Raw genomic sequence first — 27,767 nt, forward strand, 5'->3', positions numbered from 1 at the left:
CCTTGTAGGGTGATATTGAAGGGAGCTATTTGTCTGCCCCTCCCCTTGTAGGGTGATGTCTGCCTCTCCCCTTGTAGGGTGACACAGAAGGCAGATATAAGTCTGTTCCTCTCCCTGTAGGGGGACACATGGTGGATATGAGTCTGTTCCTCCCCCTGTAGGGTGACACATGGCGGATATGAGTCTGTTCCTCCCCCTGTAGGGTAACACATGGCGGATATGAGTCTGTTCCTCCTCTTGTAGGGTGACACAGAAGGCAGCTATGAGCCTGCCCCTCCCTCTTTAGGGTGACACAGAAGACATTCAGCTTGGCATGGCTCGGTTGCAGGCGACATCGTTGGAGGTAGTAGGGTAGCTGTAGCCCAAGTCAGTGGCTCATTTCTCTATTCCTCCTCGTTCTCCTCCGGCGGGCAGGGTTTGAGATAGGGCAGGACTTTCCAGACTTTCAGCATCCGTTGTGGTGTTAGACCATGGACCACCAGGACATCCCGATAGTGACAGAACTCATCATTCTTTAGACCGAACGAGAAGAAACGGGAATCATGGTGAAAATTTACCTCGGTCGCCAGTGCCAGGAATCCAAAGAAGACGTCATCCAGAGGAAAGACGGGAATAGTGGACGCAGCCCAATGGAGAGATGGCACCAGCTCACCCGGTAGAAGGAAGCCCCCACCAGATACAAATCGGGGGTAGTACCTATGGGGATAGACGGAGAGTGGCACCCCATACTTCCCCCAGCGGTCAGGGGGTGGATGAACCTGTAGCTGGCCATGGATCTTAAGTCGATGAGCTGGGTGAGAGGAGGAGATGTATGCCGCCAGCGCGTGTGGGTTAACAAACTCGTCATCGTCACCTGCATGGAGGAGAAACACAGATGAGTGATCCTAATAAATGGCATTAGACACAGGATAATAACAAACACGCTGGAGCTGACTGAGAGGGTGAGAAATGGGCATCGCCAGACCCTTCTTCTGAACCCTGCCTAAATCCAATCATCCACCCGTGTCCATATCATACTTGGTAAGTACATTAATAGTAATGTGTAAAACGGACTATCTAAAGCCTCATGCTCACAACCGTGCCCGTAATCACGGGCCGCGATTGCGGGCACGGCCGGCTATGGATAGCCGCCCGGATTTTCGGCCCATGCTCCCATACAATGTATTAAGTAAGAAGCAGGTGGCCCCAAACAGCAAAAAATACTGTTACTGTCAGAAACTATGTGGTGGTATTATTCAGTAACAGTATGGGGGTATTATTCAGTCACTATGTGGTTATGGTGTGGTGGTATTATTTAGTAACAGTATGGAGGTATTATTCAGTAACAGTATGGGGGTATTATTCAGTCACTATGTGGTTATGGTGTGGCAGTATTATTCAGTAATAGTATGGGGGTATTATTTAGTCACTATGTGGTTATGGTGTGGTGGTATTATTCAGTAACAGTATGGAGGTATTATTCAGTCACTATGTGGTTATGGTGTGGCGGTATTGTTCAGTAACAGTATGGGGTTATTATTCAGTCACTATGTGGTTATGGTGTGGTAGTATTATTCAGTAACAGTATGGGGGTATTATTCAGTCACTATGAGGTTATGGTGCAGCAGTATTATTCAGTAACAGTATGGGTGTATTATTCAGTTACTATGTGGTTATGGTGTGGCGGTATTATTCAGTAACAGTATGGAGGTATTATTCAGTCACTATGTGGTTATGGTGTGGCGGTATTATTCAGTAACAGTATGGGGTTATTATTCAGTCACTATGTGGTTATGGTGTGGTAGTATTATTCAGTAACAGTATGGGGGTATTATTCAGTCAATATGTGGTTATGGTGTGGCGGTATTATTCAGTAATAGTATGGGGGTATTATTCAGTAACAGTATGGGGGTATTATTCAGTAACTATGTGGTTATGGTGTGGCAGTATTATTCAGTAGCAGTATGGGGGTATTATTCAGTCACTATGAGGTTATGGTGCAGCAGTATTATTCAGTAACAGTATGGGTGTATTATTCAGTTACTATGTGGTTATGGTGTGGCGGTATTATTCAGTAACAGTATGGGGGTCTTATTCAGTCACTATGTGGTTATGGTGTGGAGGTATTATTCAGTAACAGTATGGTTGTATTATTCAGTCACTATGTGGTTATGGTGTGGCGGTATTATTCAGTAACAATATGGGGGTATTATTCAGTCACTATGTGGTTATGGTGTGTTGGTATTATTCAGTAACAGCATGGGGATAATATTCAGTCACTATGTAGTTATGGTGTGGCGGTATTATTCAGTAACAGTATGGGGGTATTATTCAGTCACAATGTGGTTATGGTGTGGAGGTATTATTCAGTAACAGTATGGGGGTATTATTCAGTCACTATGTGGTTATGGTGTGGCGGTATTATTTAGTAACAGTATGGGGGTATTATTCAGTAACTATGGTTATGGTGTGGCTGTATTATTCAGTAACATTATGGGGGTATTATTCAGTCACTATGTGGTTATGGTGGGGTGGTATTCAGTAACAGTATGGGGGTATTATTCAGTCACTGTGGTTATAGTGTGGTGGTATTTTTCAGTAACAGTATGGATGTATTATTCAGTAACTATGTGGTTATGGTGTGGAGGTATTATTTAGTAACAGTATGGGGATATTATTCAGTCAATATGTGGTTATGGTGTGGTATTATTCAGTAACAGTATGGGGTATTATTCAGTCAATATGTGGTTATGGTGTGGCGGTATTATTCAGTAACAGTATGGGGGTATTAATCAGTCACTGTGTGGTAATGGTGTGGAGGTATTATTCAGTAACAGTATGGGGGTATAATTCAGTCACTATGGGGTTATGGTGGTATTATTCAGTAACAGTTTGGGGCTATTATTCAGTCACTACGTGGTTATAGTGTGGTGGTATTATTCAGTAATCGTATCAGGGTATTATTCAGTCACTATGTGGTTATAGTGGTGGTATTATTCAGTAACAGTATGGGGATATTATTCAGTCACTATGTGGTTATGGTGTGGGGGTATTATTCATTAACAGTATGCAGGTATTATTCAGTCACTATGTGAATATGGTGTGGTGGTATTATTCAGTATCAGTATAGTGGTATTATTTGGTCTTCTGAACACCTGTCCCAGGCGCAAGAATAAAAAGCCGGAAAACTTCCGCGCCTAAGTGATCATCGGGGAGGTCACTTGGGCGCACAGGTATTTCCCGTTAATGTGAAACGCAATAAAATTTTGCTTCCCTTTCAGGTCTCGTTTGCTGGCCGGTCTGCCACGGGCAGTGCTTTCGTGGATTCTGGCTCATCTGCTAATATCATGTCTGTGGAATTTGCTATGTCTCTAAAGATGCCATTTATTGATTTACCTTATCCTATCCCGGTAGTGGGTATCGACTCCACTCCTCTTGCTAATGGTTATTTTACTCAGCATACTCCTGTTTTTGAACTCCTGGTTGGCTCCATGCATTTGGAGCAGTGCTCTGTACTGGTGATGCAGGGATTATCGTCTGATCTGGTATTAGGTCTTGCCTGGTTGCAGTTGCATAATCCCACGTTTGATTGGAATACTGGGGATCTCACCAAATGGGGTAGTGAATGTCTTATGTCATGTCTTTCTGTTAACTCTATTTCTCCCCGGGAGGAGGTAAACACGCTTCCTGAGTTTGTTCAGGACTTCGCCGATGTGTTTTCTAAGGAGGCCTCCGAGGTGTTGCCCCCCCATAGAGATTACGATTGCGCCATCGATTTGGTGCCTGGTGCAAAGCTTCCTAAGGGTAGGATATTTAATCTTTCATGTCCTGAACGCGAAGCTATGAGGGTGTATATCCAAGAATGCTTGGCCAAGGGTTTCATTCGCCCCTCGACTTCTCCTGTAGGTGCTGGCTTCTTCTTCGTGGGGAAGAAGGACGGTGGTCTTAGGCCGTGCATTGATTATCGTAACCTGAATAAGGTCACCGTAAGGAACCAGTACCCACTTCCTTTGATTCCGGATCTTTTTAATCAGGTTCAGGGAGCCCAATGGTTTTCTAAGTTCGATCTACGGGGGGCATATAACCTTATCCGCATCAAAGAGGGGGATGAGTGGAAAACTGCGTTCAACACACCCGAGGGTCATTTCGAATACCTGGTCATGCCCTTTGGGTTGTGTAATGCCCCTGCTGTCTTCCAGAATTTTATTAATGAAATCCTGAGAGATTACCTGGGTAATTTTCTTGTTGTGTACCTTGATGACATACTGGTGTTTTCCAAGGACTGGTCCTCCCACGTGGAGCATGTCAGGAAGGTGCTCCAGGTCCTTCGGGAGAATAATCTGTTTGCTAAGACTGAAAAATGTGTCTTTGGGGTACAGGAGATACCATTTTTAGGGCAAATCCTCCTCATGAATTCCGCATGGACCCTGCCAAGGTTCAGGCTGTGGCGGAATGGGTCCAACCTGCCTCCCTTAAGGCGTTACAGTGTTTTTTAGGGTTCGCCAACTATTACAGTAGATTTATTGCCAACTTCTCGGTCGTCGCTAAGCCTCTTACGGACCTTACTCGCAAGGGTGCTGATGTCCTCCATTGGCCCCCTGAGGCAGTCCAGGCCTTTGAGACCCTCAAGAAGTGCTTTATCTCGGCCCCCGTGCTGATTCAGGCCAACCAAGAGGAGCCATTTATTGTGGAGGTTGACGCATCCGAGGTGGGAGTGGGGGCCGTCTTGTCCCAGGGTACCAGCTCCCTCACCCATCTCCGCCCCTGTGCTTACTTCTCTAGGAAGTTTTCGCCCACGGAGAGTAACTATGATATTGGCAACTGCGAACTTCTAGCCATTAAATGGGCTTTTGAAGAGTGGCGGCACTTCCTGGAGGGGGCCAGACACCAGGTAACGGTCCTTACGGATCACAAGAATCTGGTTTTCCTAGAATCGGCCCGGAGGCTTAATCCTAGACAAGCTCGGTGGGCACTATTCTTTACCAGATTTAATTTCTTGGTTACCTATAGGGCTGGGTCCAAGAATATTAAGGCTGATGCCCTGTCACGTAGTTTCATGGCCAATCCTCTTTCCGAGAAGGATCCTGCTTGTATTTTACCCCCTGGTATAATCGTTTCTGCCACGGATTCTGATTTAGCTTCTGATATCGCGGCTGATCAGGGTGCAGCTCCCGGGAACGTCCCTGGGGACAAACTGTTTGTTCCCCTGCAATACCGGCTAAGGGTACTCAGGGAAAACCATGACTCCGCTCTATCTGGTCATCCTGGCATCTTGGGCACCAAACACCTCATTACCAGAAACTATTGGTGGCCTGGGTTGCCTAAAGACGTTAGGGCTTACGTCGCCGCTTGTGAGGTTTGCGCTAGGTCCAAAACCCCTAGGTCCCGACCTGCGGGCCTACTACGTTCCTTGCCCATTCCCCAGAGACCTTGGACCCATATCTCCATGGATTTTATCACCGATTTGCCTCCATCTCAGGGCAAGTCGGTGGTGTGGGTGGTAGTAGACCGCTTCAGCAAGATGTGCCACTTTGTGCTCCTTAAGAAGCTACCTAACGCCAAGACGTTAGCTTCTTTGTTTGTGAAACACATCCTGCGTCTCCATGGGGCCCCAGTCAATATCGTATCTGACAGGGGGGTACAATTTGTTTCCTTATTTTGGAGAGCTTTTTGTAAAAAGTTGGAGATTGATCTGTCCTTCTCCTCCGCCTTCCATCCCGAAACTAATGGCCAAAAGGAAAAGGACTAACCAATCCCTGGAACAATATTTAAGGTGTTTCATCTCTGACTGTCAATTCGATTGGGTCTCATTCCTTCCCCTTGCTGAATTTTCCCTGAATAACCGGGTCAGTAACTCGTCAGGGGTCTCCCCGTTTTTCTGTAATTTCGGGTTTAACCCAAGGTTCTCCTCCGTTTCCCCTGGTTGTTCCAATAATCCTGAGGTAGAGGATGTTCATCGGGAACTGTGCACTGTCTGGGCCCAGGTTCAGAAGAACCTAGAGGCGTCCCAGAGCGCACAAAAGATTCAGGCGGATAGTAGACGTTCTGCTAACCCCCGGTTTGTCGTCGGGGATTTGGTCTGGTTGTCGTCCAGGAACTTGCGCCTTAAGGTCCCGTCCAGGAAGTTTGCTCCCCGATTTATTGGACCTTATAAGATCATTGAAGGCCTCAACCCTGTATCCTTCCGTCTGGAGCTGCCCCCATCCTTTCGCATACATGACGTCTTCCATGCCTCCCTCCTTAAACGCTGCTCCCCGTCCTGGTCCCCCTCGAGGAAACCTCCTGTTCCCGTTCTCACCCCTGAGGGGGTGGAATTCGAGGTGGCCAAGATTATAGACAGTAGGATGGTCCAGGGCTCCCTCCAGTACCTAGTCCATTGGAGAGGATACGGGCCGGAGGAGAGGACTTGGGTACCTGCCCGTGATGTTCACGCTGGGGTATTGATCAGGAGGTTCCACCTTCTCTTCCCTACTAAACCGGGTCCTCTTAGTAAGGGTCCGGTGGCCCCTCATAAAAGGGGGAGTACTGTTAGGGATCTGACAGGTACTACGTCTAGGTATACTCCTGGGATTAATCAATCCACACCTGAGGCCAGACCTATTCGATTGACACCATCTCCCACCAACCAGGGTGGCAGGCTCAGGAGTGGGAGAGCCTATCGCGGCCTGGTCAGTCTGAGTTAGCTCCGCCCCCTGTCCTTTATTACCTGCCGTGTTCTCCTCAGTGCTTGTAATTCTTCTGGATTCCTGGCCCCACTGCTGCTTGCTCCAGCCTGCTTCTGCCGTGCTTCTGCCTTGCTGCAGTTCCGCTTAACCTGCTTGCTTTGCCTCTGGCTTTCTTCCTCCTCCGTGCTCACTTGGGTATATTCCACTTCATCCTGGTCCGGACTACTCTTTCACCGCTCCGTTTCCTCGCGGCATTCCGTGGGCTACTGCCCCTTCCCTTGCGTGTTCCCTGTTTGTTCTCCCGTGCACTTAGACAGCGTAGGGACCGCCGCCCAGTTGTACCCCGTCGCCTAGGGCGGGTCGTTGCAAGTAGGCAGGGACAGGGCGGTGGGTAGATTAGGGCTCACTTTCCCTTCACCTCCTTCCTGCCATTACAAACTGTATGGGGGTATTATTCAGTCACTATGTGGTCATGGTGTGGAGGTATTATTCAGTATCAGTATGGAGGTATTATTCAGTCACTATGTGGTTATGCTAGGTAGGTTAGAAAAGAGACACGGCGCCGCAAATGAATATCTGGTATTGTCAGAGAGATGGTGGATGCGGTGATTCCGCTTACCTCGGGTGGTGGACACCTTAAGGTGTCAGTAAAGCTCGAAAAGCTGCAGCCAGGTCCACGTCACAGTCCAAGCAAGTTGCTGTCAATGTTAATAGTGCGATGGGGTTTGAGAAAAACGGGACCAACGGCGCTGCTTAGTTTTTGTAAAGTAAATCCACAACCATTCCAGTGGGTAAAGGTAAAAAGGATTTATTGGTAATAGGCTACGCGTTTCGATGCCGCACCGGCATCTTCCTCAGGCCAATGCAGACTGTGCGGTTTCAACCTTATTTATACACTATGGTAAGGAAAAAAGACCGCCAGAATGCAAAAGGGTCAAAGGTCATAAAACAGAAACAAGAAAACAAGAAGATAACAGGAAAGAACATCTGTATAATACATTTAAACAACACATTTGTACAACGATTAAGGGTATATTAAACGAAAGAAATGCATATTTTAAAAGCTTTTCATAAAAGAATTTTTTGGGGTTATATGGTTTTCAACCATAGAATGTATATGTCAGCAGACAGACTGACACGTCATTAGCGGGGTTATACAAGAGAGGGACTTCTCGGGTCAAAATGATAACTTTTATTTGTATATTTAGTTATGGTTAAATAACCTTCATCAGGTTCGGAAAAAATGAAACTTTGACCATTTAATAGTGTAGCGATGTACCACTAACAGGGTTTATTGAATCGGGAGCGTCCTTGGTTACCACGGACCGCAAGAAGTACGGAAGCCGGGACGGGTCAAAAACTTGTAGTGAACCGCACAGTTGGAACGCATGAAGTTACGATCCTCGATACAGAAGAATCAGAAGGGGAGCGAGGTGCCAGGAATGGTGAGTGACAATGACCCGTACTAGTAATGATAGGGAGGGAATTAAATGATTAGATAGATAATTTATTAGGGCTCGCTAAGCGCCCTTGTTTAAAAATAAATATTATAAGAAACGATGCTGGTTCAACTGTAAGTCTAGTTTGTGTCGAAAATAAATAATTAGCTAAAAAATGATGATGATGTAATTGTATGCCGTGATCAGAATAACGTTTGTTTATAAAAGTTGGAGGACACAATGTTGTTAGGTTTAGGTAGGATCCCATAATATTATGCAACAATATAATATATTAAAACCCTGAGTTTATACCAATTGGAATATAATAGAATATATCCAGATAGTGGATTATATTTCTGGATAGAATTGGTTGGTATTAATCTTTGTGAAAGAATCTTGTTTTGTACAAGGACAGGGTGATACAAATATACAGGGAGGACAACAATATTCCGTAAGAACGGATAACTTGGGTTCTGCTTATTCCGCAGTATTTCGGAGTATGTTATATGTTTTGATTTTTGACATGGTATTTTGTCACATGGTTTTTTGTGTGTACGATTTGTAATTGGTTTTAATTTTTTACCTATATATATTTTTATACAAATGTATATGTTAGAACCTATTTTATATTATTCTAATGCGGACTCCGTGAGGTCATTCAAACCTTTCGGATGTAAGGTTTCTAATTTGTAAATCCAAAAGTTCTCTCTTTGCTTTAGTCGGGTGAATCTGTCGGGTATGTCCAATGGTATCTGTTCAATAGGTGTGACCTTGATATTTGAAAAATTACATTTATGCTTATACGTGCAATGGCGGGACACGCTTTGTTTTAAAAAACCTTTAGTGACATTGAACCTATGTTTGTTTATACGGTTTCTCAGAGTTTGTGTGGTACGACCTACATACTGGAGATTACAAGCGCATTCCAGCAAGTAAACGATATAAGTGCTCCCGCAATTTAGAAAGTCTTTTATTATAAATTTTTCCCCGGTCGTTGTTGAGGAGTATTCTTTGCATTTATTTGTAATGTTATTGCAACAAAGGCATCTATTTTGGCCACATCGATAGGAGCCTTTTATATCTCTCATTAAACTTGGGTTAGATGTGTTTATTTTCCGTAGTTTACTAGGGGCTAATATATTTTGAATAGTTTTTGCTCGTCTATATGTGATATTGGGTTTAACTGGTATTAGTGGTTTTAAAAAGGGGTCATTGGTCAATATATGCCAATGTTTTTGGAGAATGGTATTGATGGTATTGCTCCCTTTTGTGAATGTAGTAATGAAATTTGTTTTAACCATTTTTTGACTTGATTCATTCTTAGTGTTTGTGTGTTTTACTTGAATGCATTCTTTTTGCGTAAGACTCCTAGCTTTGGATTCAGCACCTTTAATGAGACTCTTGGGGAAACCTTTCTCCAAAAATCTCTGGTGCAGAATCTTACATTCTTGGTCAAAGGATACATCATCTGAACAATTTTTTCTAATTCGTCGGTATTGGCCAAACGGTATGTTTCTAAGCCACGGGGGGTAGTGTGCACTTTTAAAATCGAGATAGCTATTTACATCGACCATTTTAAAATGGGTCCTAGTCGTAAAATGACCATTGTCTTTTCCTATTGTTAAATCTAAAAAATCTATATTTGTATCCGAGAAGTTGTGGGTAAAAGTGAGGCCAAAGTTGTTATTATTTAAAACCCCTATAAAATCACTGGCAGTCTTGGAGTCACCCTTCCATATAAAAAACAGATCATCGATAAAACGTTTGTAAAGCAGAATTTTATCACTAAAACCATGTTTACTGAGGATGAGGGCTTCTTCAAAAGCCCCCATATAGAGGTTTGCATACGAGGGGGCAAACCGTGTTCCCATTGCGCATCCCTTTATTTGTTTGTAGAATTTACCGTCGGAGTTAAAAACATTGTGTGTTAGAATAAAATCTACACAATCTATAATAAAATTCAGTTGTAAGTTTGAGTAACGTGAGTCTGTTGTGAGGTAGTCTAAAATAGCTTGTATACCCTGCGTATGGGGGATGTTAGTGTAAAGTGAGGATACGTCCGCTGTGATGAAACTAATATTAGATATATCACAGGTTGATTGTAATTGAAAGAGATCGTTTATGAGTTGAGTGGAGTCTTTGAGGAAGGCAGGTAATTTAGTAACTAAGGGTTGAAGATGAATGTCTACAAAGTGAGATAGGTTGCTCGTCAGGGAGCCTATTCCGGAAATTATCGGTCGGCCTGGTGGATTGAGAAGGGTTTTGTGTATTTTGGGGAGGTGATACATAAATGGGATGCTTGGAAATGGGACATTCAAAAAGGTTTTTTCTTTTTTGCATAGAAGATTATTAGTAAAGGCAGTTTCTATCAAGGATTTATATTCTATTATGAATTCAGAGATGGGATTGAATTTGAGCTCTTCATAGTATAAGGTATCTGATAATAGTCTGTGGGCTTCTTTTAGATAATCGGATCTGTCCTGGAGGACTATACCCCCCCCTTTATCTGCGGACCTAATTACGATATTCTGGTTTCTTTGGAGATTGTTTAAAGCTCTCCGTTGGGCGAAGGACAGATTATCCTTGGGGTTACTAAAATGTTGGATAGTTTTAAAATCGGTACTAACTAGATTAGAGAAAGTCTCTATGGCCGGACCCCTATGGTGCAGGGGATAAAATGATGATTTAGGACGGAGGTCAGTCGTAACGGGTGTGATGGTGTCTGATGTAATCGGATTATGTGTAGTCACTATTGGAGTGATGGCAAAGTGACGTAATAGGGTCATTTTACGCATAAATTTGTTTAAGTCCATGAATAAATCAAATCCATCATGGGATGAGGTGGGACAAAAGGATAATCCTTTGGATAATAAGCTAGTTTCGTCTGAATTGGGAGTGTAAGTGGATAGGTTGAAGATTTTGGTCAGGTTGGCTTGTGTTTCTTTTTCAACGATAAGGGTGGAATTCTTACCGCGGTGTCTCCCCCCTCTACAGCCTCGGTATCTAAACCTAGTTTTCTTTTTGAGTGGGCCCTTGGTAATAATGGGAAATAAGAAGTTAGGGTTTGGGAGGGGGTTGCGTGACCCTCCTGGGAAGGATGGAGGGGCGTGATGGGGGGCATCGTAGGAACCAGGGGGAGGTCTAAAAAAGAGGGGAGGGGGCCATGAGTTGGACCTGGATAGGAGGGGAGATTGAGGGGGGTAAGTATGGGGGACGATCCAACAAAGTGGGTCGTAAGATCCAGGAGAGAGGGTGAATGGTCCGGGGTCAAGGTGTTGGATTCATTGGATCTGGAGTGATTGAGGGAGAACCCTAAGGGGGTGCTGGGAAGAAGATTATGAAGGATGAGGTGTGTATCCAGATCACAGGCTTTAAAGGCGAATTGAGGGATGGCTCCCGGAGGGTTTTTATTGGGTACAGGATTCTTGATGGGTACAGGATTCTGCAGGGGGAGGGGAATTAGGGGTGAGGGGATAGTTGATTTTGGAACTAAAGAACTGGAGGGGTTAAGTAATTGATGATTGGAGCAGGACAGGATGGATGTTGGACCTGGACCCTGGGGGGGAAAAAAGGGTTTATGTCGCGGATGAACCCTGGGTGAAGGTTTGGGTCTAAGGGTAGACTGGATGAAATGATTGGGGAGAATTAATTTCTTAGTTGGATTATTGTGGTTGTTAATTGGGGGTTGGGTCGATGTCCAATCGCCAATTTCGCTATTAGTATAGTCAGTTCTATCACGTGTAAGTTTGCATAATTTTTTAGCAATAATTGATTTCTCAAATTGTTTGAGACGGTCAAATGTCGATTTTTCAAGTTTTTTGAAATCAGGGTGAAGGATAAAAGGAGCAAATTGGTCGACAAGTCCCTCAATATCAGTTGAAAAAGATCGTAGCAGTTCAGATCTTTTATATATTAAACGGTCAATAAACCCTAGGTTGCAATGCTCTAGATATTTGTACCAGTTAGAGCTAAAATCAGAGTCTGTGGAAAAAGGGGAATCAATAATAATTCTGAGGCCTCTAGGGGCCATTTTTTCACATATATATATATTTAAAAAATGACAATCGATGCTCTGAAATGCTTCATTTTTAAGGAGGTCTTCCAACTGTAGAAATAAGGTAGTCATCGTTTTAGTTGATTCCTTATTGAAAGGGTTGTCATTAATGATCATGGTGTCTTTTTCCCCATCAAACTTGGTCATTTCAGTTAGTAGTGTTTCACGGGATTTTACTCTCTCCACTAAAGACTCCATCATCTTGTGGATATACGAGTGACAAGCTGGAAAGAATGATTTGTAGGGTACCAAGTGTTCAGGATTTCCTACACAGTGTAATAGTGCTTCAACAGGGTAATGATGAATGAAGGGAGAGTTATGGGCAGCCAGTATCCGAGGCTCCTGAACAGTAGGTGTACTGTGTCCTAAACAGGAGCTCTTCGTATGCCAGGAGCGTACACTTCAAAAGGACTTTGTGTGAGACGTCCAGCCGGTTTGCTAGGTAGGTTAGAAAAGAGACACGGCGCCGCAAATGAATATCTGGTATTGTCAGAGAGATGGTGGATGCGGTGATTCCGCTTACCTCGGGTGGTGGACACCTTAAGGTGTCAGTAAAGCTCGAAAAGCTGCAGCCAGGTCCACGTCACAGTCCAAGCAAGTTGCTGTCAATGTTAATAGTGCGATGGGGTTTGAGAAAAACGGGACCAACGGCGCTGCTTAGTTTTTGTAAAGTAAATCCACAACCATTCCAGTGGGTAAAGGTAAAAAGGATTTATTGGTAATAGGCTACGCGTTTCGATGCCGCACCGGCATCTTCCTCAGGCCAATGCAGACTGTGCGGTTTCAACCTTATTTATACACTATGGTAAGGAAAAAAGACCGCCAGAATGCAAAAGGGTCAAAGACTCCACTCAACTCATAAACGATCTCTTTCAATTACAATCAACCTGTGATATATCTAATATTAGTTTCATCACAGCGGACGTATCCTCACTTTACACTAACATCCCCCATACGCAGGGTATACAAGCTATTTTAGACTACCTCACAACAGACTCACGTTACTCAAACTTACAACTGAATTTTATTATAGATTGTGTAGATTTTATTCTAACACACAATGTTTTTAACTCCGACGGTAAATTCTACAAACAAATAAAGGGATGCGCAATGGGAACACGGTTTGCCCCCTCGTATGCAAACCTCTATATGGGGGCTTTTGAAGAAGCCCTCATCCTCAGTAAACATGGTTTTAGTGATAAAATTCTGCTTTACAAACGTTTTATCGATGATCTGTTTTTTATATGGAAGGGTGACTCCAAGACTGCCAGTGATTTTATAGGGGTTTTAAATAATAACAACTTTGGCCTCACTTTTACCCACAACTTCTCGGATACAAATATAGATTTTTTAGATTTAACAATAGGAAAAGACAATGGTCATTTTACGACTAGGACCCATTTTAAAATGGTCGATGTAAATAGCTATCTCGATTTTAAAAGTGCACACTACCCCCCGTGGCTTAGAAACATACCGTTTGGCCAATACCGACGAATTAGAAAAAATTGTTCAGATGATGTATCCTTTGACCAAGAATGTAAGATTCTGCACCAGAGATTTTTGGAGAAAGGTTTCCCCAAGAGTCTCATTAAAGGTGCTGAATCCAAAGCTAGGAGTCTTACGCAAAAAGAATGCATTCAAGTAAAACACACAAACACTAAGAATGAATCAAGTCAAAAAATGGTTAAAACAAATTTCATTACTACATTCACAAAAGGGAGCAATACCATCAATACCATTCTCCAAAAACATTGGCATATATTGACCAATGACCCCTTTTTAAAACCACTAATACCAGTTAAACCCAATATCACATATAGACGAGCAAAAACTATTCAAAATATATTAGCCCCTAGTAAACTACGGAAAATAAACACATCTAACCCAAGTTTAATGAGAGATATAAAAGGCTCCTATCGATGTGGCCAAAATAGATGCCTTTGTTGCAATAACATTACAAATAAATGCAAAGAATACTCCTCAACAACGACCGGGGAAAAATTTATAATAAAAGACTTTCTAAATTGCGGGAGCACTTATATCGTTTACTTGCTGGAATGCGCTTGTAATCTCCAGTATGTAGGTCGTACCACACAAACTCTGAGAAACCGTATAAACAAACATAGGTTCAATGTCACTAAAGGTTTTTTAAAACAAAGCGTGTCCCGCCATTGCACGTATAAGCATAAATGTAATTTTTCAAATATCAAGGTCACACCTATTGAACAGATACCATTGGACATACCCGACAGATTCACCCGACTAAAGCAAAGAGAGAACTTTTGGATTTACAAATTAGAAACCTTACATCCGAAAGGTTTGAATGACCTCACGGAGTCCGCATTAGAATAATATAAAATAGGTTCTAACATATACATTTGTATAAAAATATATATAGGTAAAAAATTAAAACCAATTACAAATCGTACACACAAAAAACCATGTGACAAAATACCATGTCAAAAATCAAAACATATAACATACTCCGAAATACTGCGGAATAAGCAGAACCCAAGTTATCCGTTCTTACGGAATATTGTTGTCCTCCCTGTATATTTGTATCACCCTGTCCTTGTACAAAACAAGATTCTTTCACAAAGATTAATACCAACCAATTCTATCCAGAAATATAATCCACTATCTGGATATATTCTATTATATTCCAATTGGTATAAACTCAGGGTTTTAATATATTATATTGTTGCATAATATTATGGGATCCTACCTAAACCTAACAACATTGTGTCCTCCAACTTTTATAAACAAACGTTATTCTGATCACGGCATACAATTACATCATCATCATTTTTTAGCTAATTATTTATTTTCGACACAAACTAGACTTACAGTTGAACCAGCATCGTTTCTTATAATATTTATTTTTAAACAAGGGCGCTTAGCGAGCCCTAATAAATTATCTATCTAATCATTTAATTCCCTCCCTATCATTACTAGTACGGGTCATTGTCACTCACCATTCCTGGCACCTCGCTCCCCTTCTGATTCTTCTGTATCGAGGATCGTAACTTCATGCGTTCCAACTGTGCGGTTCACTACAAGTTTTTGACCCGTCCCGGCTTCCGTACTTCTTGCGGTCCGTGGTAACCAAGGACGCTCCCGATTCAATAAACCCTGTTAGTGGTACATCGCTACACTATTAAATGGTCAAAGTTTCATTTTTTCCGAACCTGATGAAGGTTATTTAACCATAACTAAATATACAAATAAAAGTTATCATTTTGACCCGAGAAGTCCCTCTCTTGTATAACCCCGCTAATGACGTGTCAGTCTGTCTGCTGACATATACATTCTATGGTTGAAAACCATATAACCCCAAAAAATTCTTTTATGAAAAGCTTTTAAAATATGCATTTCTTTCGTTTAATATACCCTTAATCGTTGTACAAATGTGTTGTTTAAATGTATTATACAGATGTTCTTTCCTGTTATCTTCTTGTTTTCTTGTTTCTGTTTTATGACCTTTGACCCTTTTGCATTCTGGCGGTCTTTTTTCCTTACCATAGTGTATAAATAAGGTTGAAACCGCACAGTCTGCATTGGCCTGAGGAAGATGCCGGTGCGGCATCGAAACGCGTAGCCTATTACCAATAAATCCTTTTTACCTTTACCCACTGGAATGGTTGTGGATTTACTTTACAAAAACTAAGCAGCGCCGTTGGTCCCGTTTTTCTCAAACCCCATCGCACTATTAACATTGACAGCAACTTGCTTGGACTGTGACGTGGACCTGGCTGCAGCTTTTCGAGCTTTACTGACACCTTAAGGTGTCCACCACCCGAGGTAAGCGGAATCACCGCATCCACCATCTCTCTGACAATACCAGATATTCATTTGCGGCGCCGTGTCTCTTTTCTAACCTACCTAGCAAACCGGCTGGACGTCTCACACAAAGTCCTTTTGAAGTGTACGCTCCTGGCATACGAAGAGCTCCTGTTTAGGACACAGTACACCTACTGTTCAGGAGCCTCGGATACTGGCTGCCCATAACTCTCCCTTCATTCATCATTACCCTGTTGAAGCACTATTACACTGTGTAGGAAATCCTGAACACTTGGTACCCTACAAATCATTCTTTCCAGCTTGTCACTCGTATATCCACAAGATGATGGAGTCTTTAGTGGAGAGAGTAAAATCCCGTGAAACACTACTAACTGAAATGACCAAGTTTGATGGGGAAAAAGACACCATGATCATTAATGACAACCCTTTCAATAAGGAATCAACTAAAACGATGACTACCTTATTTCTACAGTTGGAAGACCTCCTTAAAAATGAAGCATTTCAGAGCATCGATTGTCATTTTTTAAATATATATATATGTGAAAAAATGGCCCCTAGAGGCCTCAGAATTATTATTGATTCCCCTTTTTCCACAGACTCTGATTTTAGCTCTAACTGGTACAAATATCTAGAGCATTGCAACCTAGGGTTTATTGACCGTTTAATATATAAAAGATCTGAACTGCTACGATCTTTTTCAACTGATATTGAGGGACTTGTCGACTAATTTGCTCCTTTTATCCTTCACCCTGATTTCAAAAAACTTGAAAAATCGACATTTGACCGTCTCAAACAATTTGAGAAATCAATTATTGCTAAAAAATTATGCAAACTTACACGTGATAGAACTGACTATACTAATAGCGAAATTGGCGATTGGACATCGACCCAACCCCCAATTAACAACCACAATAATCCAACTAAGAAATTAATTCTCCCCAATCATTTCATCCAGTCTACCCTTAGACCCAAACCTTCACCCAGGGTTCATCCGCGACATAAACCCTTTTTTCCCCCCCAGGGTCCAGGTCCAACATCCATCCTGTCCTGCTCCAATCATCAATTACTTAACCCCTCCAGTTCTTTAGTTCCAAAATCAACTATCCCCTCACCCCTAATTCCCCTCCCCCTGCAGAATCCTGTACCCATCAAGAATCCTGTACCCAATAAAAACCCTCCGGGAGCCATCCCTCAATTCGCCTTTAAAGCCTGTGATCTGGATACACACCTCATCCTTCATAATCTTCTTCCCAGCACCCCCTTAGGGTTCTCCCTCAATCACTCCAGATCCAATGAATCCAACACCTTGACCCCGGACCATTCACCCTCTCTCCTGGATCTTACGACCCACTTTGTTGGATCGTCCCCCATACTTACCCCCCTCAATCTCCCCTCCTATCCAGGTCCAACTCATGGCCCCCTCCCCTCTTTTTTAGACCTCCCCCTGGTTCCTACGATGCCCCCCATCACGCCCCTCCATCCTTCCCAGGAGGGTCACGCAACCCCCTCCCAAACCCTAACTTCTTATTTCCCATTATTACCAAGGGCCCACTCAAAAAGAAAACTAGGTTTAGATACCGAGGCTGTAGAGGGGGGAGACACCGCGGTAAGAATTCCACCCTTATCGTTGAAAAAGAAACACAAGCCAACCTGACCAAAATCTTCAACCTATCCACTTACACTCCCAATTCAGACGAAACTAGCTTATTATCCAAAGGATTATCCTTTTGTCCCACCTCATCCCATGATGGATTTGATTTATTCATGGACTTAAACAAATTTATGCGTAAAATGACCCTATTACGTCACTTTGCCATCACTCCAATAGTGACTACACATAATCCGATTACATCAGACACCATCACACCCGTTACGACTGACCTCCGTCCTAAATCATCATTTTATCCCCTGCACCATAGGGGTCCGGCCATAGAGACTTTCTCTAATCTAGTTAGTACCGATTTTAAAACTATCCAACATTTTAGTAACCCCAAGGATAATCTGTCCTTCGCCCAACGGAGAGCTTTAAACAATCTCCAAAGAAACCAGAATATCGTAATTAGGTCCGCAGATAAAGGGGGGGGTATAGTCCTCCAGGACAGATCCGATTATCTAAAAGAAGCCCACAGACTATTATCAGATACCTTATACTATGAAGAGCTCAAATTCAATCCCATCTCTGAATTCATAATAGAATATAAATCCTTGATAGAAACTGCCTTTACTAATAATCTTCTATGCAAAAAAGAAAAAACCTTTTTGAATGTCCCATTTCCAAGCATCCCATTTATGTATCACCTCCCCAAAATACACAAAACCCTTCTCAATCCACCAGGCCGACCGATAATTTCCGGAATAGGCTCCCTGACGAGCAACCTATCTCACTTTGTAGACATTCATCTTCAACCCTTAGTTACTAAATTACCTGCCTTCCTCAAAGACTCCACTCAACTCATAAACGATCTCTTTCAATTACAATCAACCTGTGATATATCTAATATTAGTTTCATCACAGCGGACGTATCCTCACTTTACACTAACATCCCCCATACGCAGGGTATACAAGCTATTTTAGACTACCTCACAACAGACTCACGTTACTCAAACTTACAACTGAATTTTATTATAGATTGTGTAGATTTTATTCTAACACACAATGTTTTTAACTCCGACGGTAAATTCTACAAACAAATAAAGGGATGCGCAATGGGAACACGGTTTGCCCCCTCGTATGCAAACCTCTATATGGGGGCTTTTGAAGAAGCCCTCATCCTCAGTAAACATGGTTTTAGTGATAAAATTCTGCTTTACAAACGTTTTATCGATGATCTGTTTTTTATATGGAAGGGTGACTCCAAGACTGCCAGTGATTTTATAGGGGTTTTAAATAATAACAACTTTGGCCTCACTTTTACCCACAACTTCTCGGATACAAATATAGATTTTTTAGATTTAACAATAGGAAAAGACAATGGTCATTTTACGACTAGGACCCATTTTAAAATGGTCGATGTAAATAGCTATCTCGATTTTAAAAGTGCACACTACCCCCCGTGGCTTAGAAACATACCGTTTGGCCAATACCGACGAATTAGAAAAAATTGTTCAGATGATGTATCCTTTGACCAAGAATGTAAGATTCTGCACCAGAGATTTTTGGAGAAAGGTTTCCCCAAGAGTCTCATTAAAGGTGCTGAATCCAAAGCTAGGAGTCTTACGCAAAAAGAATGCATTCAAGTAAAACACACAAACACTAAGAATGAATCAAGTCAAAAAATGGTTAAAACAAATTTCATTACTACATTCACAAAAGGGAGCAATACCATCAATACCATTCTCCAAAAACATTGGCATATATTGACCAATGACCCCTTTTTAAAACCACTAATACCAGTTAAACCCAATATCACATATAGACGAGCAAAAACTATTCAAAATATATTAGCCCCTAGTAAACTACGGAAAATAAACACATCTAACCCAAGTTTAATGAGAGATATAAAAGGCTCCTATCGATGTGGCCAAAATAGATGCCTTTGTTGCAATAACATTACAAATAAATGCAAAGAATACTCCTCAACAACGACCGGGGAAAAATTTATAATAAAAGACTTTCTAAATTGCGGGAGCACTTATATCGTTTACTTGCTGGAATGCGCTTGTAATCTCCAGTATGTAGGTCGTACCACACAAACTCTGAGAAACCGTATAAACAAACATAGGTTCAATGTCACTAAAGGTTTTTTAAAACAAAGCGTGTCCCGCCATTGCACGTATAAGCATAAATGTAATTTTTCAAATATCAAGGTCACACCTATTGAACAGATACCATTGGACATACCCGACAGATTCACCCGACTAAAGCAAAGAGAGAACTTTTGGATTTACAAATTAGAAACCTTACATCCGAAAGGTTTGAATGACCTCACGGAGTCCGCATTAGAATAATATAAAATAGGTTCTAACATATAAATTTGTATAAAAATATATATAGGTAAAAAATTAAAACCAATTACAAATCGTACACACAAAAAACCATGTGACAAAATACCATGTCAAAAATCAAAACATATAACATACTCCGAAATACTGCGGAATAAGCAGAACCCAAGTTATCCGTTCTTACGGAATATTGTTGTCCTCCCTGTATATTTGTATCACCCTGTCCTTGTACAAAACAAGATTCTTTCACAAAGATTAATACCAACCAATTCTATCCAGAAATATAATCCACTATCTGGATATATTCTATTATATTCCAATTGGTATAAACTCAGGGTTTTAATATATTATATTGTTGCATAATATTATGGGATCCTACCTAAACCTAACAACATTGTGTCCTCCAACTTTTATAAACAAACGTTATTCTGATCACGGCATACAATTACATCATCATCATTTTTTAGCTAATTATTTATTTTCGACACAAACTAGACTTACAGTTGAACCAGCATCGTTTCTTATAATATTTATTTTTAAACAAGGGCGCTTAGCGAGCCCTAATAAATTATCTATCTAATCATTTAATTCCCTCCCTATCATTACTAGTACGGGTCATTGTCACTCACCATTCCTGGCACCTCGCTCCCCTTCTGATTCTTCTGTATCGAGGATCGTAACTTCATGCGTTCCAACTGTGCGGTTCACTACAAGTTTTTGACCCGTCCCGGCTTCCGTACTTCTTGCGGTCCGTGGTAACCAAGGACGCTCCCGATTCAATAAACCCTGTTAGTGGTACATCGCTACACTATTAAATGGTCAAAGTTTCATTTTTTCCGAACCTGATGAAGGTTATTTAACCATAACTAAATATACAAATAAAAGTTATCATTTTGACCCGAGAAGTCCCTCTCTTGTATAACCCCGCTAATGACGTGTCAGTCTGTCTGCTGACATATACATTCTATGGTTGAAAACCATATAACCCCAAAAAATTCTTTTATGAAAAGCTTTTAAAATATGCATTTCTTTCGTTTAATATACCCTTAATCGTTGTACAAATGTGTTGTTTAAATGTATTATACAGATGTTCTTTCCTGTTATCTTCTTGTTTTCTTGTTTCTGTTTTATGACCTTTGACCCTTTTGCATTCTGGCGGTCTTTTTTCCTTACCATAGTGTATAAATAAGGTTGAAACCGCACAGTCTGCATTGGCCTGAGGAAGATGCCGGTGCGGCATCGAAACGCGTAGCCTATTACCAATAAATCCTTTTTACCTTTACCCACTGGAATGGTTGTGGATTTACTTTACAAAAACTAAGCAGCGCCGTTGGTCCCGTTTTTCTCAAACCCCATCGCACTATGTGGTTATGGTTTGGTGGTATTATTCAGTAACAGTTTGGGGGAATTATTCAGTCACTATGTGGTTATGGTGTGGCGGTATTATTCAGTAACAGTATGGGGATATTATTCAGTCACTGTGGTTATAGTGTGGCAGTATTATTCAGTAACAGTATGGGGGTATTATTCAGTCACTATGTGGTTATGTTGTGGAGGTATTATTCAGTAACAGTATGGGGGTGTTATTCAGTTACTATGTGGTTATGGTTTGGTGGTATTCAGTAACAGTATGGGGGAATTATTCAGTCACTATGTGGTTATAGTGTGGCGGTATTTTTCAGTAACAGAATGGGGGTATTATTCAGTCACTATGTGGTTATGGTGTGGCAGTATTATTCAGTAACAGTATGGGGGTATTATTCAGTAAGTATGTGGTTATGGTGTGGAGGTATTATTCAGTAACAGTATGGTGGTATTATTCAGTCACTATGTGGTTATGGTGGGGTGGTATTATTCAGTAACAGTATGGGGGTATTATTCAGTCACTATGTGGTTATAGTGTGGCGGTATTATTCAGTAACAGTATGGGGGTATTATTCAGTAAGTATGTGGTTATGGTGTGGAGGTATTATTCAGTAACAGTATGGTGGTATTATTCAGTCACTGTGGTTATGGTGGGGTGGTATTATTCAGTAACAGTATGGGGTATTATTTAGTGACTATGTGGTTATGGTGTGGAGGTATTATTCAGTAACAGTATGGAGTTATTATTCAGTCACTATGTGGTCATGGTGTGGAGGTATTATTCAGTAACAGTATGGAGGTATTATTCAGTCACTATGTGGTTATGGTATGGTGGTATTATTCAGTAACAGTATGGGGGTATTATTCAGTCACTATGTGGTTATGGTTTGGTGGTATTATTCAGTAACAGTATGGGGGTATTATTCAGTCACTATGTGGTTATGGTGTGGCAGTATTATTCAGTAACAGTATGGGGGTATTATTCAGTCACTATGTGGTTATGGTGTGGTGGTATTATTCAGTAACAGTATGGAGGTATTATTCAGTCACTATGTGGTCATGGTGTGGTCGTATTATTCAGTAACAGTATGGGGGTATTATTCAGTCACTATGTGGTTATGGTGTGGTCGTATTATTCAGTAACAGTATGGGGGTATTATTCAGTCACTATGTGGTTATGGTGTGGTGGTATTATACAGTAACAGTATGGGGGTATCATTCAGTCACTATGTAGTTATGGTGTGGTGGTATTATTCAGTAACAGTATGGGGGTATTATTCAGTCGCTATGTGGTCATGGTGTGGAGGTATTATTCAGTATCAGTATGGAGGTATTATTCAGTCACTATGTGGTTATGGTGTGGAGGTATTATTCAGTAACAGTATGGAGTTATTATTCAGTCACTATGTGGTCATGGTGTGGAGGTATTATTCAGTAACAGTATGGAGGTATTATTCAGTCACTATGTGGTTATGGTATGGTGGTATTATTCAGTAACAGTATGGGGGTATTATTCAGTCACTATGTGGTTATGGTTTGGTGGTATTATTCAGTAACAGTATGGGGGTATTATTCAGTCACTATGTGGTTATGGTGTGGCGGTATTATTCAGTAACAGTATGGGGCTTTTATTCAGTCACTATGTGGTTATAGTGTGGCGGTATTATTCAATAACAGTATGGGGGTTTTATTCGTCACTATGTGGTTATGGTGTGGTCGTATTATTATTCAGTAACAGTATGGGGGTATTATTCAGTCACTATGTGGTTATGGTGTGGTGGTATTATTCAGTAACAGTATGGTGGTATTAGTCAGTCACTATGTGGTTATGGTGTGGGGGTATTATTCAGTAACAGTATGGGGGTATTATTCAGTCACTATGTGGTTATGGTATGGAGGTATTATTCAGTAACAGTATGGGGGTATTAGTCAGTCACTATGTGGTTATGGTGTGGTGGTATTATACAGTAACAGTATGGGGGTATCATTCAGTCACTATGTAGTTATGGTGTGGTGGTATTATTCAGTAACAGTATGGGGGTATTATTCAGTCACTATGTGGTTATGGTGTGGCGGTATTATTCAGTAACAGTATGGGGCTTTTATTCAGTCACTATGTGGTTATAGTGTGGCGGTATTATTCAATAACAGTATGGGGGTTTTATTCGTCACTATGTGGTTATGGTGTGGTCGTATTATTATTCAGTAACAGTATGGGGGTATTATTCAGTCACTATGTGGTTATGGTGTGGTGGTATTATACAGTAACAGTATGGGGGTATCATTCAGTCACTATGTAGTTATGGTGTGGTGGTATTATTCAGTAACAGTATGGGGGTATTATTCAGTCGCTATGTGGTCATGGTGTGGAGGTATTATTCAGTATCAGTATGGAGGTATTATTCAGTCACTATGTGGTTATGGTGTGGTGGTATTATTCAGTAACAGTATGGGGGTGTTATTCAGTTACTATGTGGTTATGGTTTGGTGGTATTATTCAGTAACAGTATGGAGGTTTAATTCAGTCACTATTTGGTTATGGTGTGGTGGTATTATACAGTAACAGTATGGGGTATTATTCAGTAACAATATGGTGGTATTATTCAGTCCTATGTGGTTATGGTGTGCTGGTATTATTCAGTAACTGTATGGGGGAATTATTCAGTAACAATACGGGGGTATTATTCAGTCACTATGTGGTTATGGTGTGGTGGTATTCAGTAACAGTATGGTGGTGGTATTCTGTCACTATGTGGTTATGGTGTGGTGATATTATTCAGTAACAGTATGGGGGTATTATTCAGTCACTATGTGGTTATAGTGTGGCAATATTATTCAGTAACAGTATGGGGGTGTTATTCAGTCACTATGTGGTTATGGTGTGGCAGTATTATTTAGTAACAGTATGGGGGTATTATTCAGTCACTATGTGGTTATAGTGTGGCGGTATTATTCAGTAACAGTATGGGGGTATTATTCAGTAAGTATGTGGTTATGGTGTGGAGGTATTATTCAGTAACAGTATGGTGGTATTATTCAGTCACTATGTGGTTATGGTGTTTCGGTATTATTCAGTAACAGTATGGGGCTTTTATTTAGTCACTATGTGGTTATAGTGTGGCGGTATTATTCAGTAACAGTATGGGGGTTTTATTCAGTTACTATGTGGTTATGGTGTGGTCGTATTATTCAGTAACAGTATGGGGGTATTATTTAGTCACTATGTGGTTCTGTTGTGGTGGTATTATACAGTAACAGTATGGGGGTATTATTCAGTAACTATGTGGATATGGTGTGGTGGTATTATTCAGTAACTGTATGGGGGTATTATTCAGTCACTATGTGGTTATAGTGTGGTGGTATTATTCAGTAACAGTATGGGGGTATTATTCAGTTACTATGTGGTTATGGTTTGGTGGTATTATTCAGTAACAGTATGGGGGAATTATTCAGTCACTATGTGGTTATGGTGTGGCGGTATTATTCAGTAACAGTATGGGGGTTTTATTCAGTCGCTATGTGGTTATGGTGTGGTGGTATTATTCAGTAAGGGTATGGGGGTATTATTCAGTCACTATGTGGTTATGGTGTGGAGGTATTATTCAGTAACAGTATGGAGGTTTAATTGAGTCACTATGTGGTTATGATGTGGCGGTATTATTCAGTAACAGTATGGGGGTATTATTCAGTCACTATGTGGTTATGGTGTGGAGGTATTATTCAGTAACTGTATGGGGGTATTATTCAGTCACTATGTGGTTATGGTGTGGCGGTATTATGTATTATTCAGTAACAGTATGGGGGTAACTTTCAGTCACTATGAGGTTATGGTGTGGAGGTATTATTCAGTAACAGTATGGGGGTATTATTCACTTACTATGTGGTTATGGTGTGGTGGTATTATTCAGTAACAGTATGGGGGTATTATTCAGTCACTATATGGTTATGGTGTGAAGGTATTATTCAGTCATAATGTGTTTATGGTGTGGCGGTATAATTCAGTAATAGTATGGGGGTATTATTCAGTCACTATGTGGTTATGGTGTGGCAGTATTATTCACAAACAGTATGGTGGTATTATTCAGTCACTATGTGGTAATGGTGTGGTGGTATTATTCAGTAACAGTATGGGGGTATTATCCAGTAACAGTATGGGGGTATTATTCAGTCACTATGTGGTTATGGTGTGGTGGTATTATTCAGTAACAGTATGGGCGTATTATTCAGTCACTATGTGGGTATCGTGTGGCAGTATTATGTATTATTCAGTAACAGCGTGGGGGTATTATTCAGTCACTATGTGGTTATGGTGTGGCAGTATTATTCAGTAACAGTATGGGGGTATTATTCAGTAAGTATGTGGTTATGGTGTGGAGGTATTATTCAGTAACAGTATGGAGGTTTAATTCAGTCACTATGTGGTTATAGTGTGGCGGTATTATTCAGTGACAGTATGGGGGTATTATTCAGTAAGTATGTGGTTATGGTGTGGAGGTATTATTCAGTAACAGTATGGTGGTATTATTCAGTCACTATGTGGTTATGGTGGGGTGGTATTATTCAGTAACAGTATGGGGGTATTATTTAGTGACTATGTGGTTATGGTGTGGAGGTATTATTCAGTAACAGTATGGAGTTATTATTCAGTCACTATGTGGTCATGGTGTGGAGGTATTATTCAGTAACAGTATGGAGGTATTATTCAGTCACTATGTGGTTATGGTATGGTGGTATTATTCAGTAACACAGTAACAGTATGGGGGTATTATTCAGTCACTATGTGGTTATGGTTTGGTGGTATTATTCAGTAACAGTAAGGGGGTATTATTCAGTCACTATGTGGTTATGGTGTGGCGGTATTATTCAGTAACAGTATGGGGCTTTTATTCAGTCACTATGTGGTTATAGTGTGGCGGTATTATTCAATAACAGTATGGGGGTTTTATTCGTCACTATGTGGTTATGGTGTGGTCGTATTATTCAGTAACAGTATGGGGGTATTATTCAGTCACTATGTGGTTATGGTGTGGTGGTATTATACAGTAACAGTATGGGGGTATCATTCAGTCACTATGTAGTTATGGTGTGGTGGTATTATTCAGTAACAGTATGGGGGTATTATTCAGTCGCTATGTGGTCATGGTGTGGAGGTATTATTCAGTATCAGTATGGAGGTATTATTCAGTCACTATGTGGTTATGGTGTGGAGGTATTATTCAGTAACAGTATGGAGTTATTATTCAGTCACTATGTGGTCATGGTGTGGAGGTATTATTCAGTAACAGTATGGAGGTATTATTCAGTCACTATGTGGTTATGGTATGGTGGTATTATTCAGTAACAGTATGGGGGTATTATTCAGTCACTATGTGGTTATGGTTTGGTGGTATTATTCAGTAACAGTATGGGGGTATTATTAAGTCACTATGTGGTTATGGTGTGGCGGTATTATTCAGTAACAGTATGGGGCTTTTATTCAGTCACTATGTGGTTATAGTGTGGCGGTATTATTCAATAACAGTATGGGGGTTTTATTCGTCACTATGTGGTTATGGTGTGGTCGTATTATTCAGTAACAGTATGGGGGTATTATTCAGTCACTATGTGGTTATGGTGTGGTGGTATTATACAGTAACAGTATGGGGGTATCATTCAGTCACTATGTAGTTATGGTGTGGTGGTATTATTCAGTAACAGTATGGGGGTATTATTCAGTCGCTATGTGGTCATGGTGTGGAGGTATTATTCAGTATCAGTATGGAGGTATTATTCAGTCACTATGTGGTTATGGTGTGGTGGTATTATTCAGTAACAGTATGGGGGTGTTATTCAGTTACTATGTGGTTATGGTTTGGTGGTATTATTCAGTAACAGTATGGAGGTTTAATTCAGTCACTATGTGGTTATGGTGTGGTGGTATTATACAGTAACAGTATGGGGTATTATTCAGTAACAATATGGGGGTATTATTCAGTCACTATGTGGTTATGGTGTGGTGGTATTATACAGTAACAGTATGGGGGTATTATTCAGTAACAATATGGTGGTATTATTCAGTCCTATGTGGTTATGGTGTGCTGGTATTATTCAGTAACTGTATGGGGGAATTATTCAGTAACAATACGGGGGTATTATTCAGTCACTATGTGGTTATGGTGTGGTGGTATTCAGTAACAGTATGGTGGTGGTATTCAGTCACTATGTGGTTATGGTGTGGTGATATTATTCAGTAACATTATGGGGGTATTATTCAGTCACTATGTGGTTATAGTGTGGCAATATTATTCAGTAACAGTATGGGGGTATTATTCAGTAAGTATGTGGTTATGGTGTGGAGGTATTATTCAGTAACAGTATTGTGGTATTATTCAGTCACTATGTGGTTATGGTGTTTCGGTATTATTCAGTAACAGTATGGGGCTTTTATTTTGTCACTATGTGGTTATAGTGTGGCGGTATTATTCAGTAACAGTATGGGGCTTTTATTTAGTCACTGTGGTTATGGTGTGGTCGTATTATTCA

At 41.0% G+C, this 27,767-nt stretch overlaps 1 protein-coding gene across 1 annotated transcript in view; it reads right to left on the reverse strand.

Annotated features, from left to right (window-relative positions):
* Window positions 1–291: 291 nt before the first annotated feature.
* LOC142683573 (beta-1,3-galactosyltransferase 5-like) overlaps window positions 292–27,767 on the reverse strand; it is a 38,047-nt gene continuing 10,571 nt past the window's right edge. The window contains exon 3 of the mRNA XM_075847417.1: window positions 292–853. Within this exon, the coding sequence (XP_075703532.1) occupies window positions 384–853 (470 nt within the window). The 3' untranslated portion in view covers window positions 292–383. The remainder of the gene's footprint in view (window positions 854–27,767) is intronic.

The sequence above is a fragment of the Rhinoderma darwinii genome (genome assembly GCF_050947455.1).
Source record: "Rhinoderma darwinii isolate aRhiDar2 chromosome 3 unlocalized genomic scaffold, aRhiDar2.hap1 SUPER_3_unloc_8, whole genome shotgun sequence".
Taxonomy (NCBI): domain Eukaryota; kingdom Metazoa; phylum Chordata; class Amphibia; order Anura; family Rhinodermatidae; genus Rhinoderma; species Rhinoderma darwinii.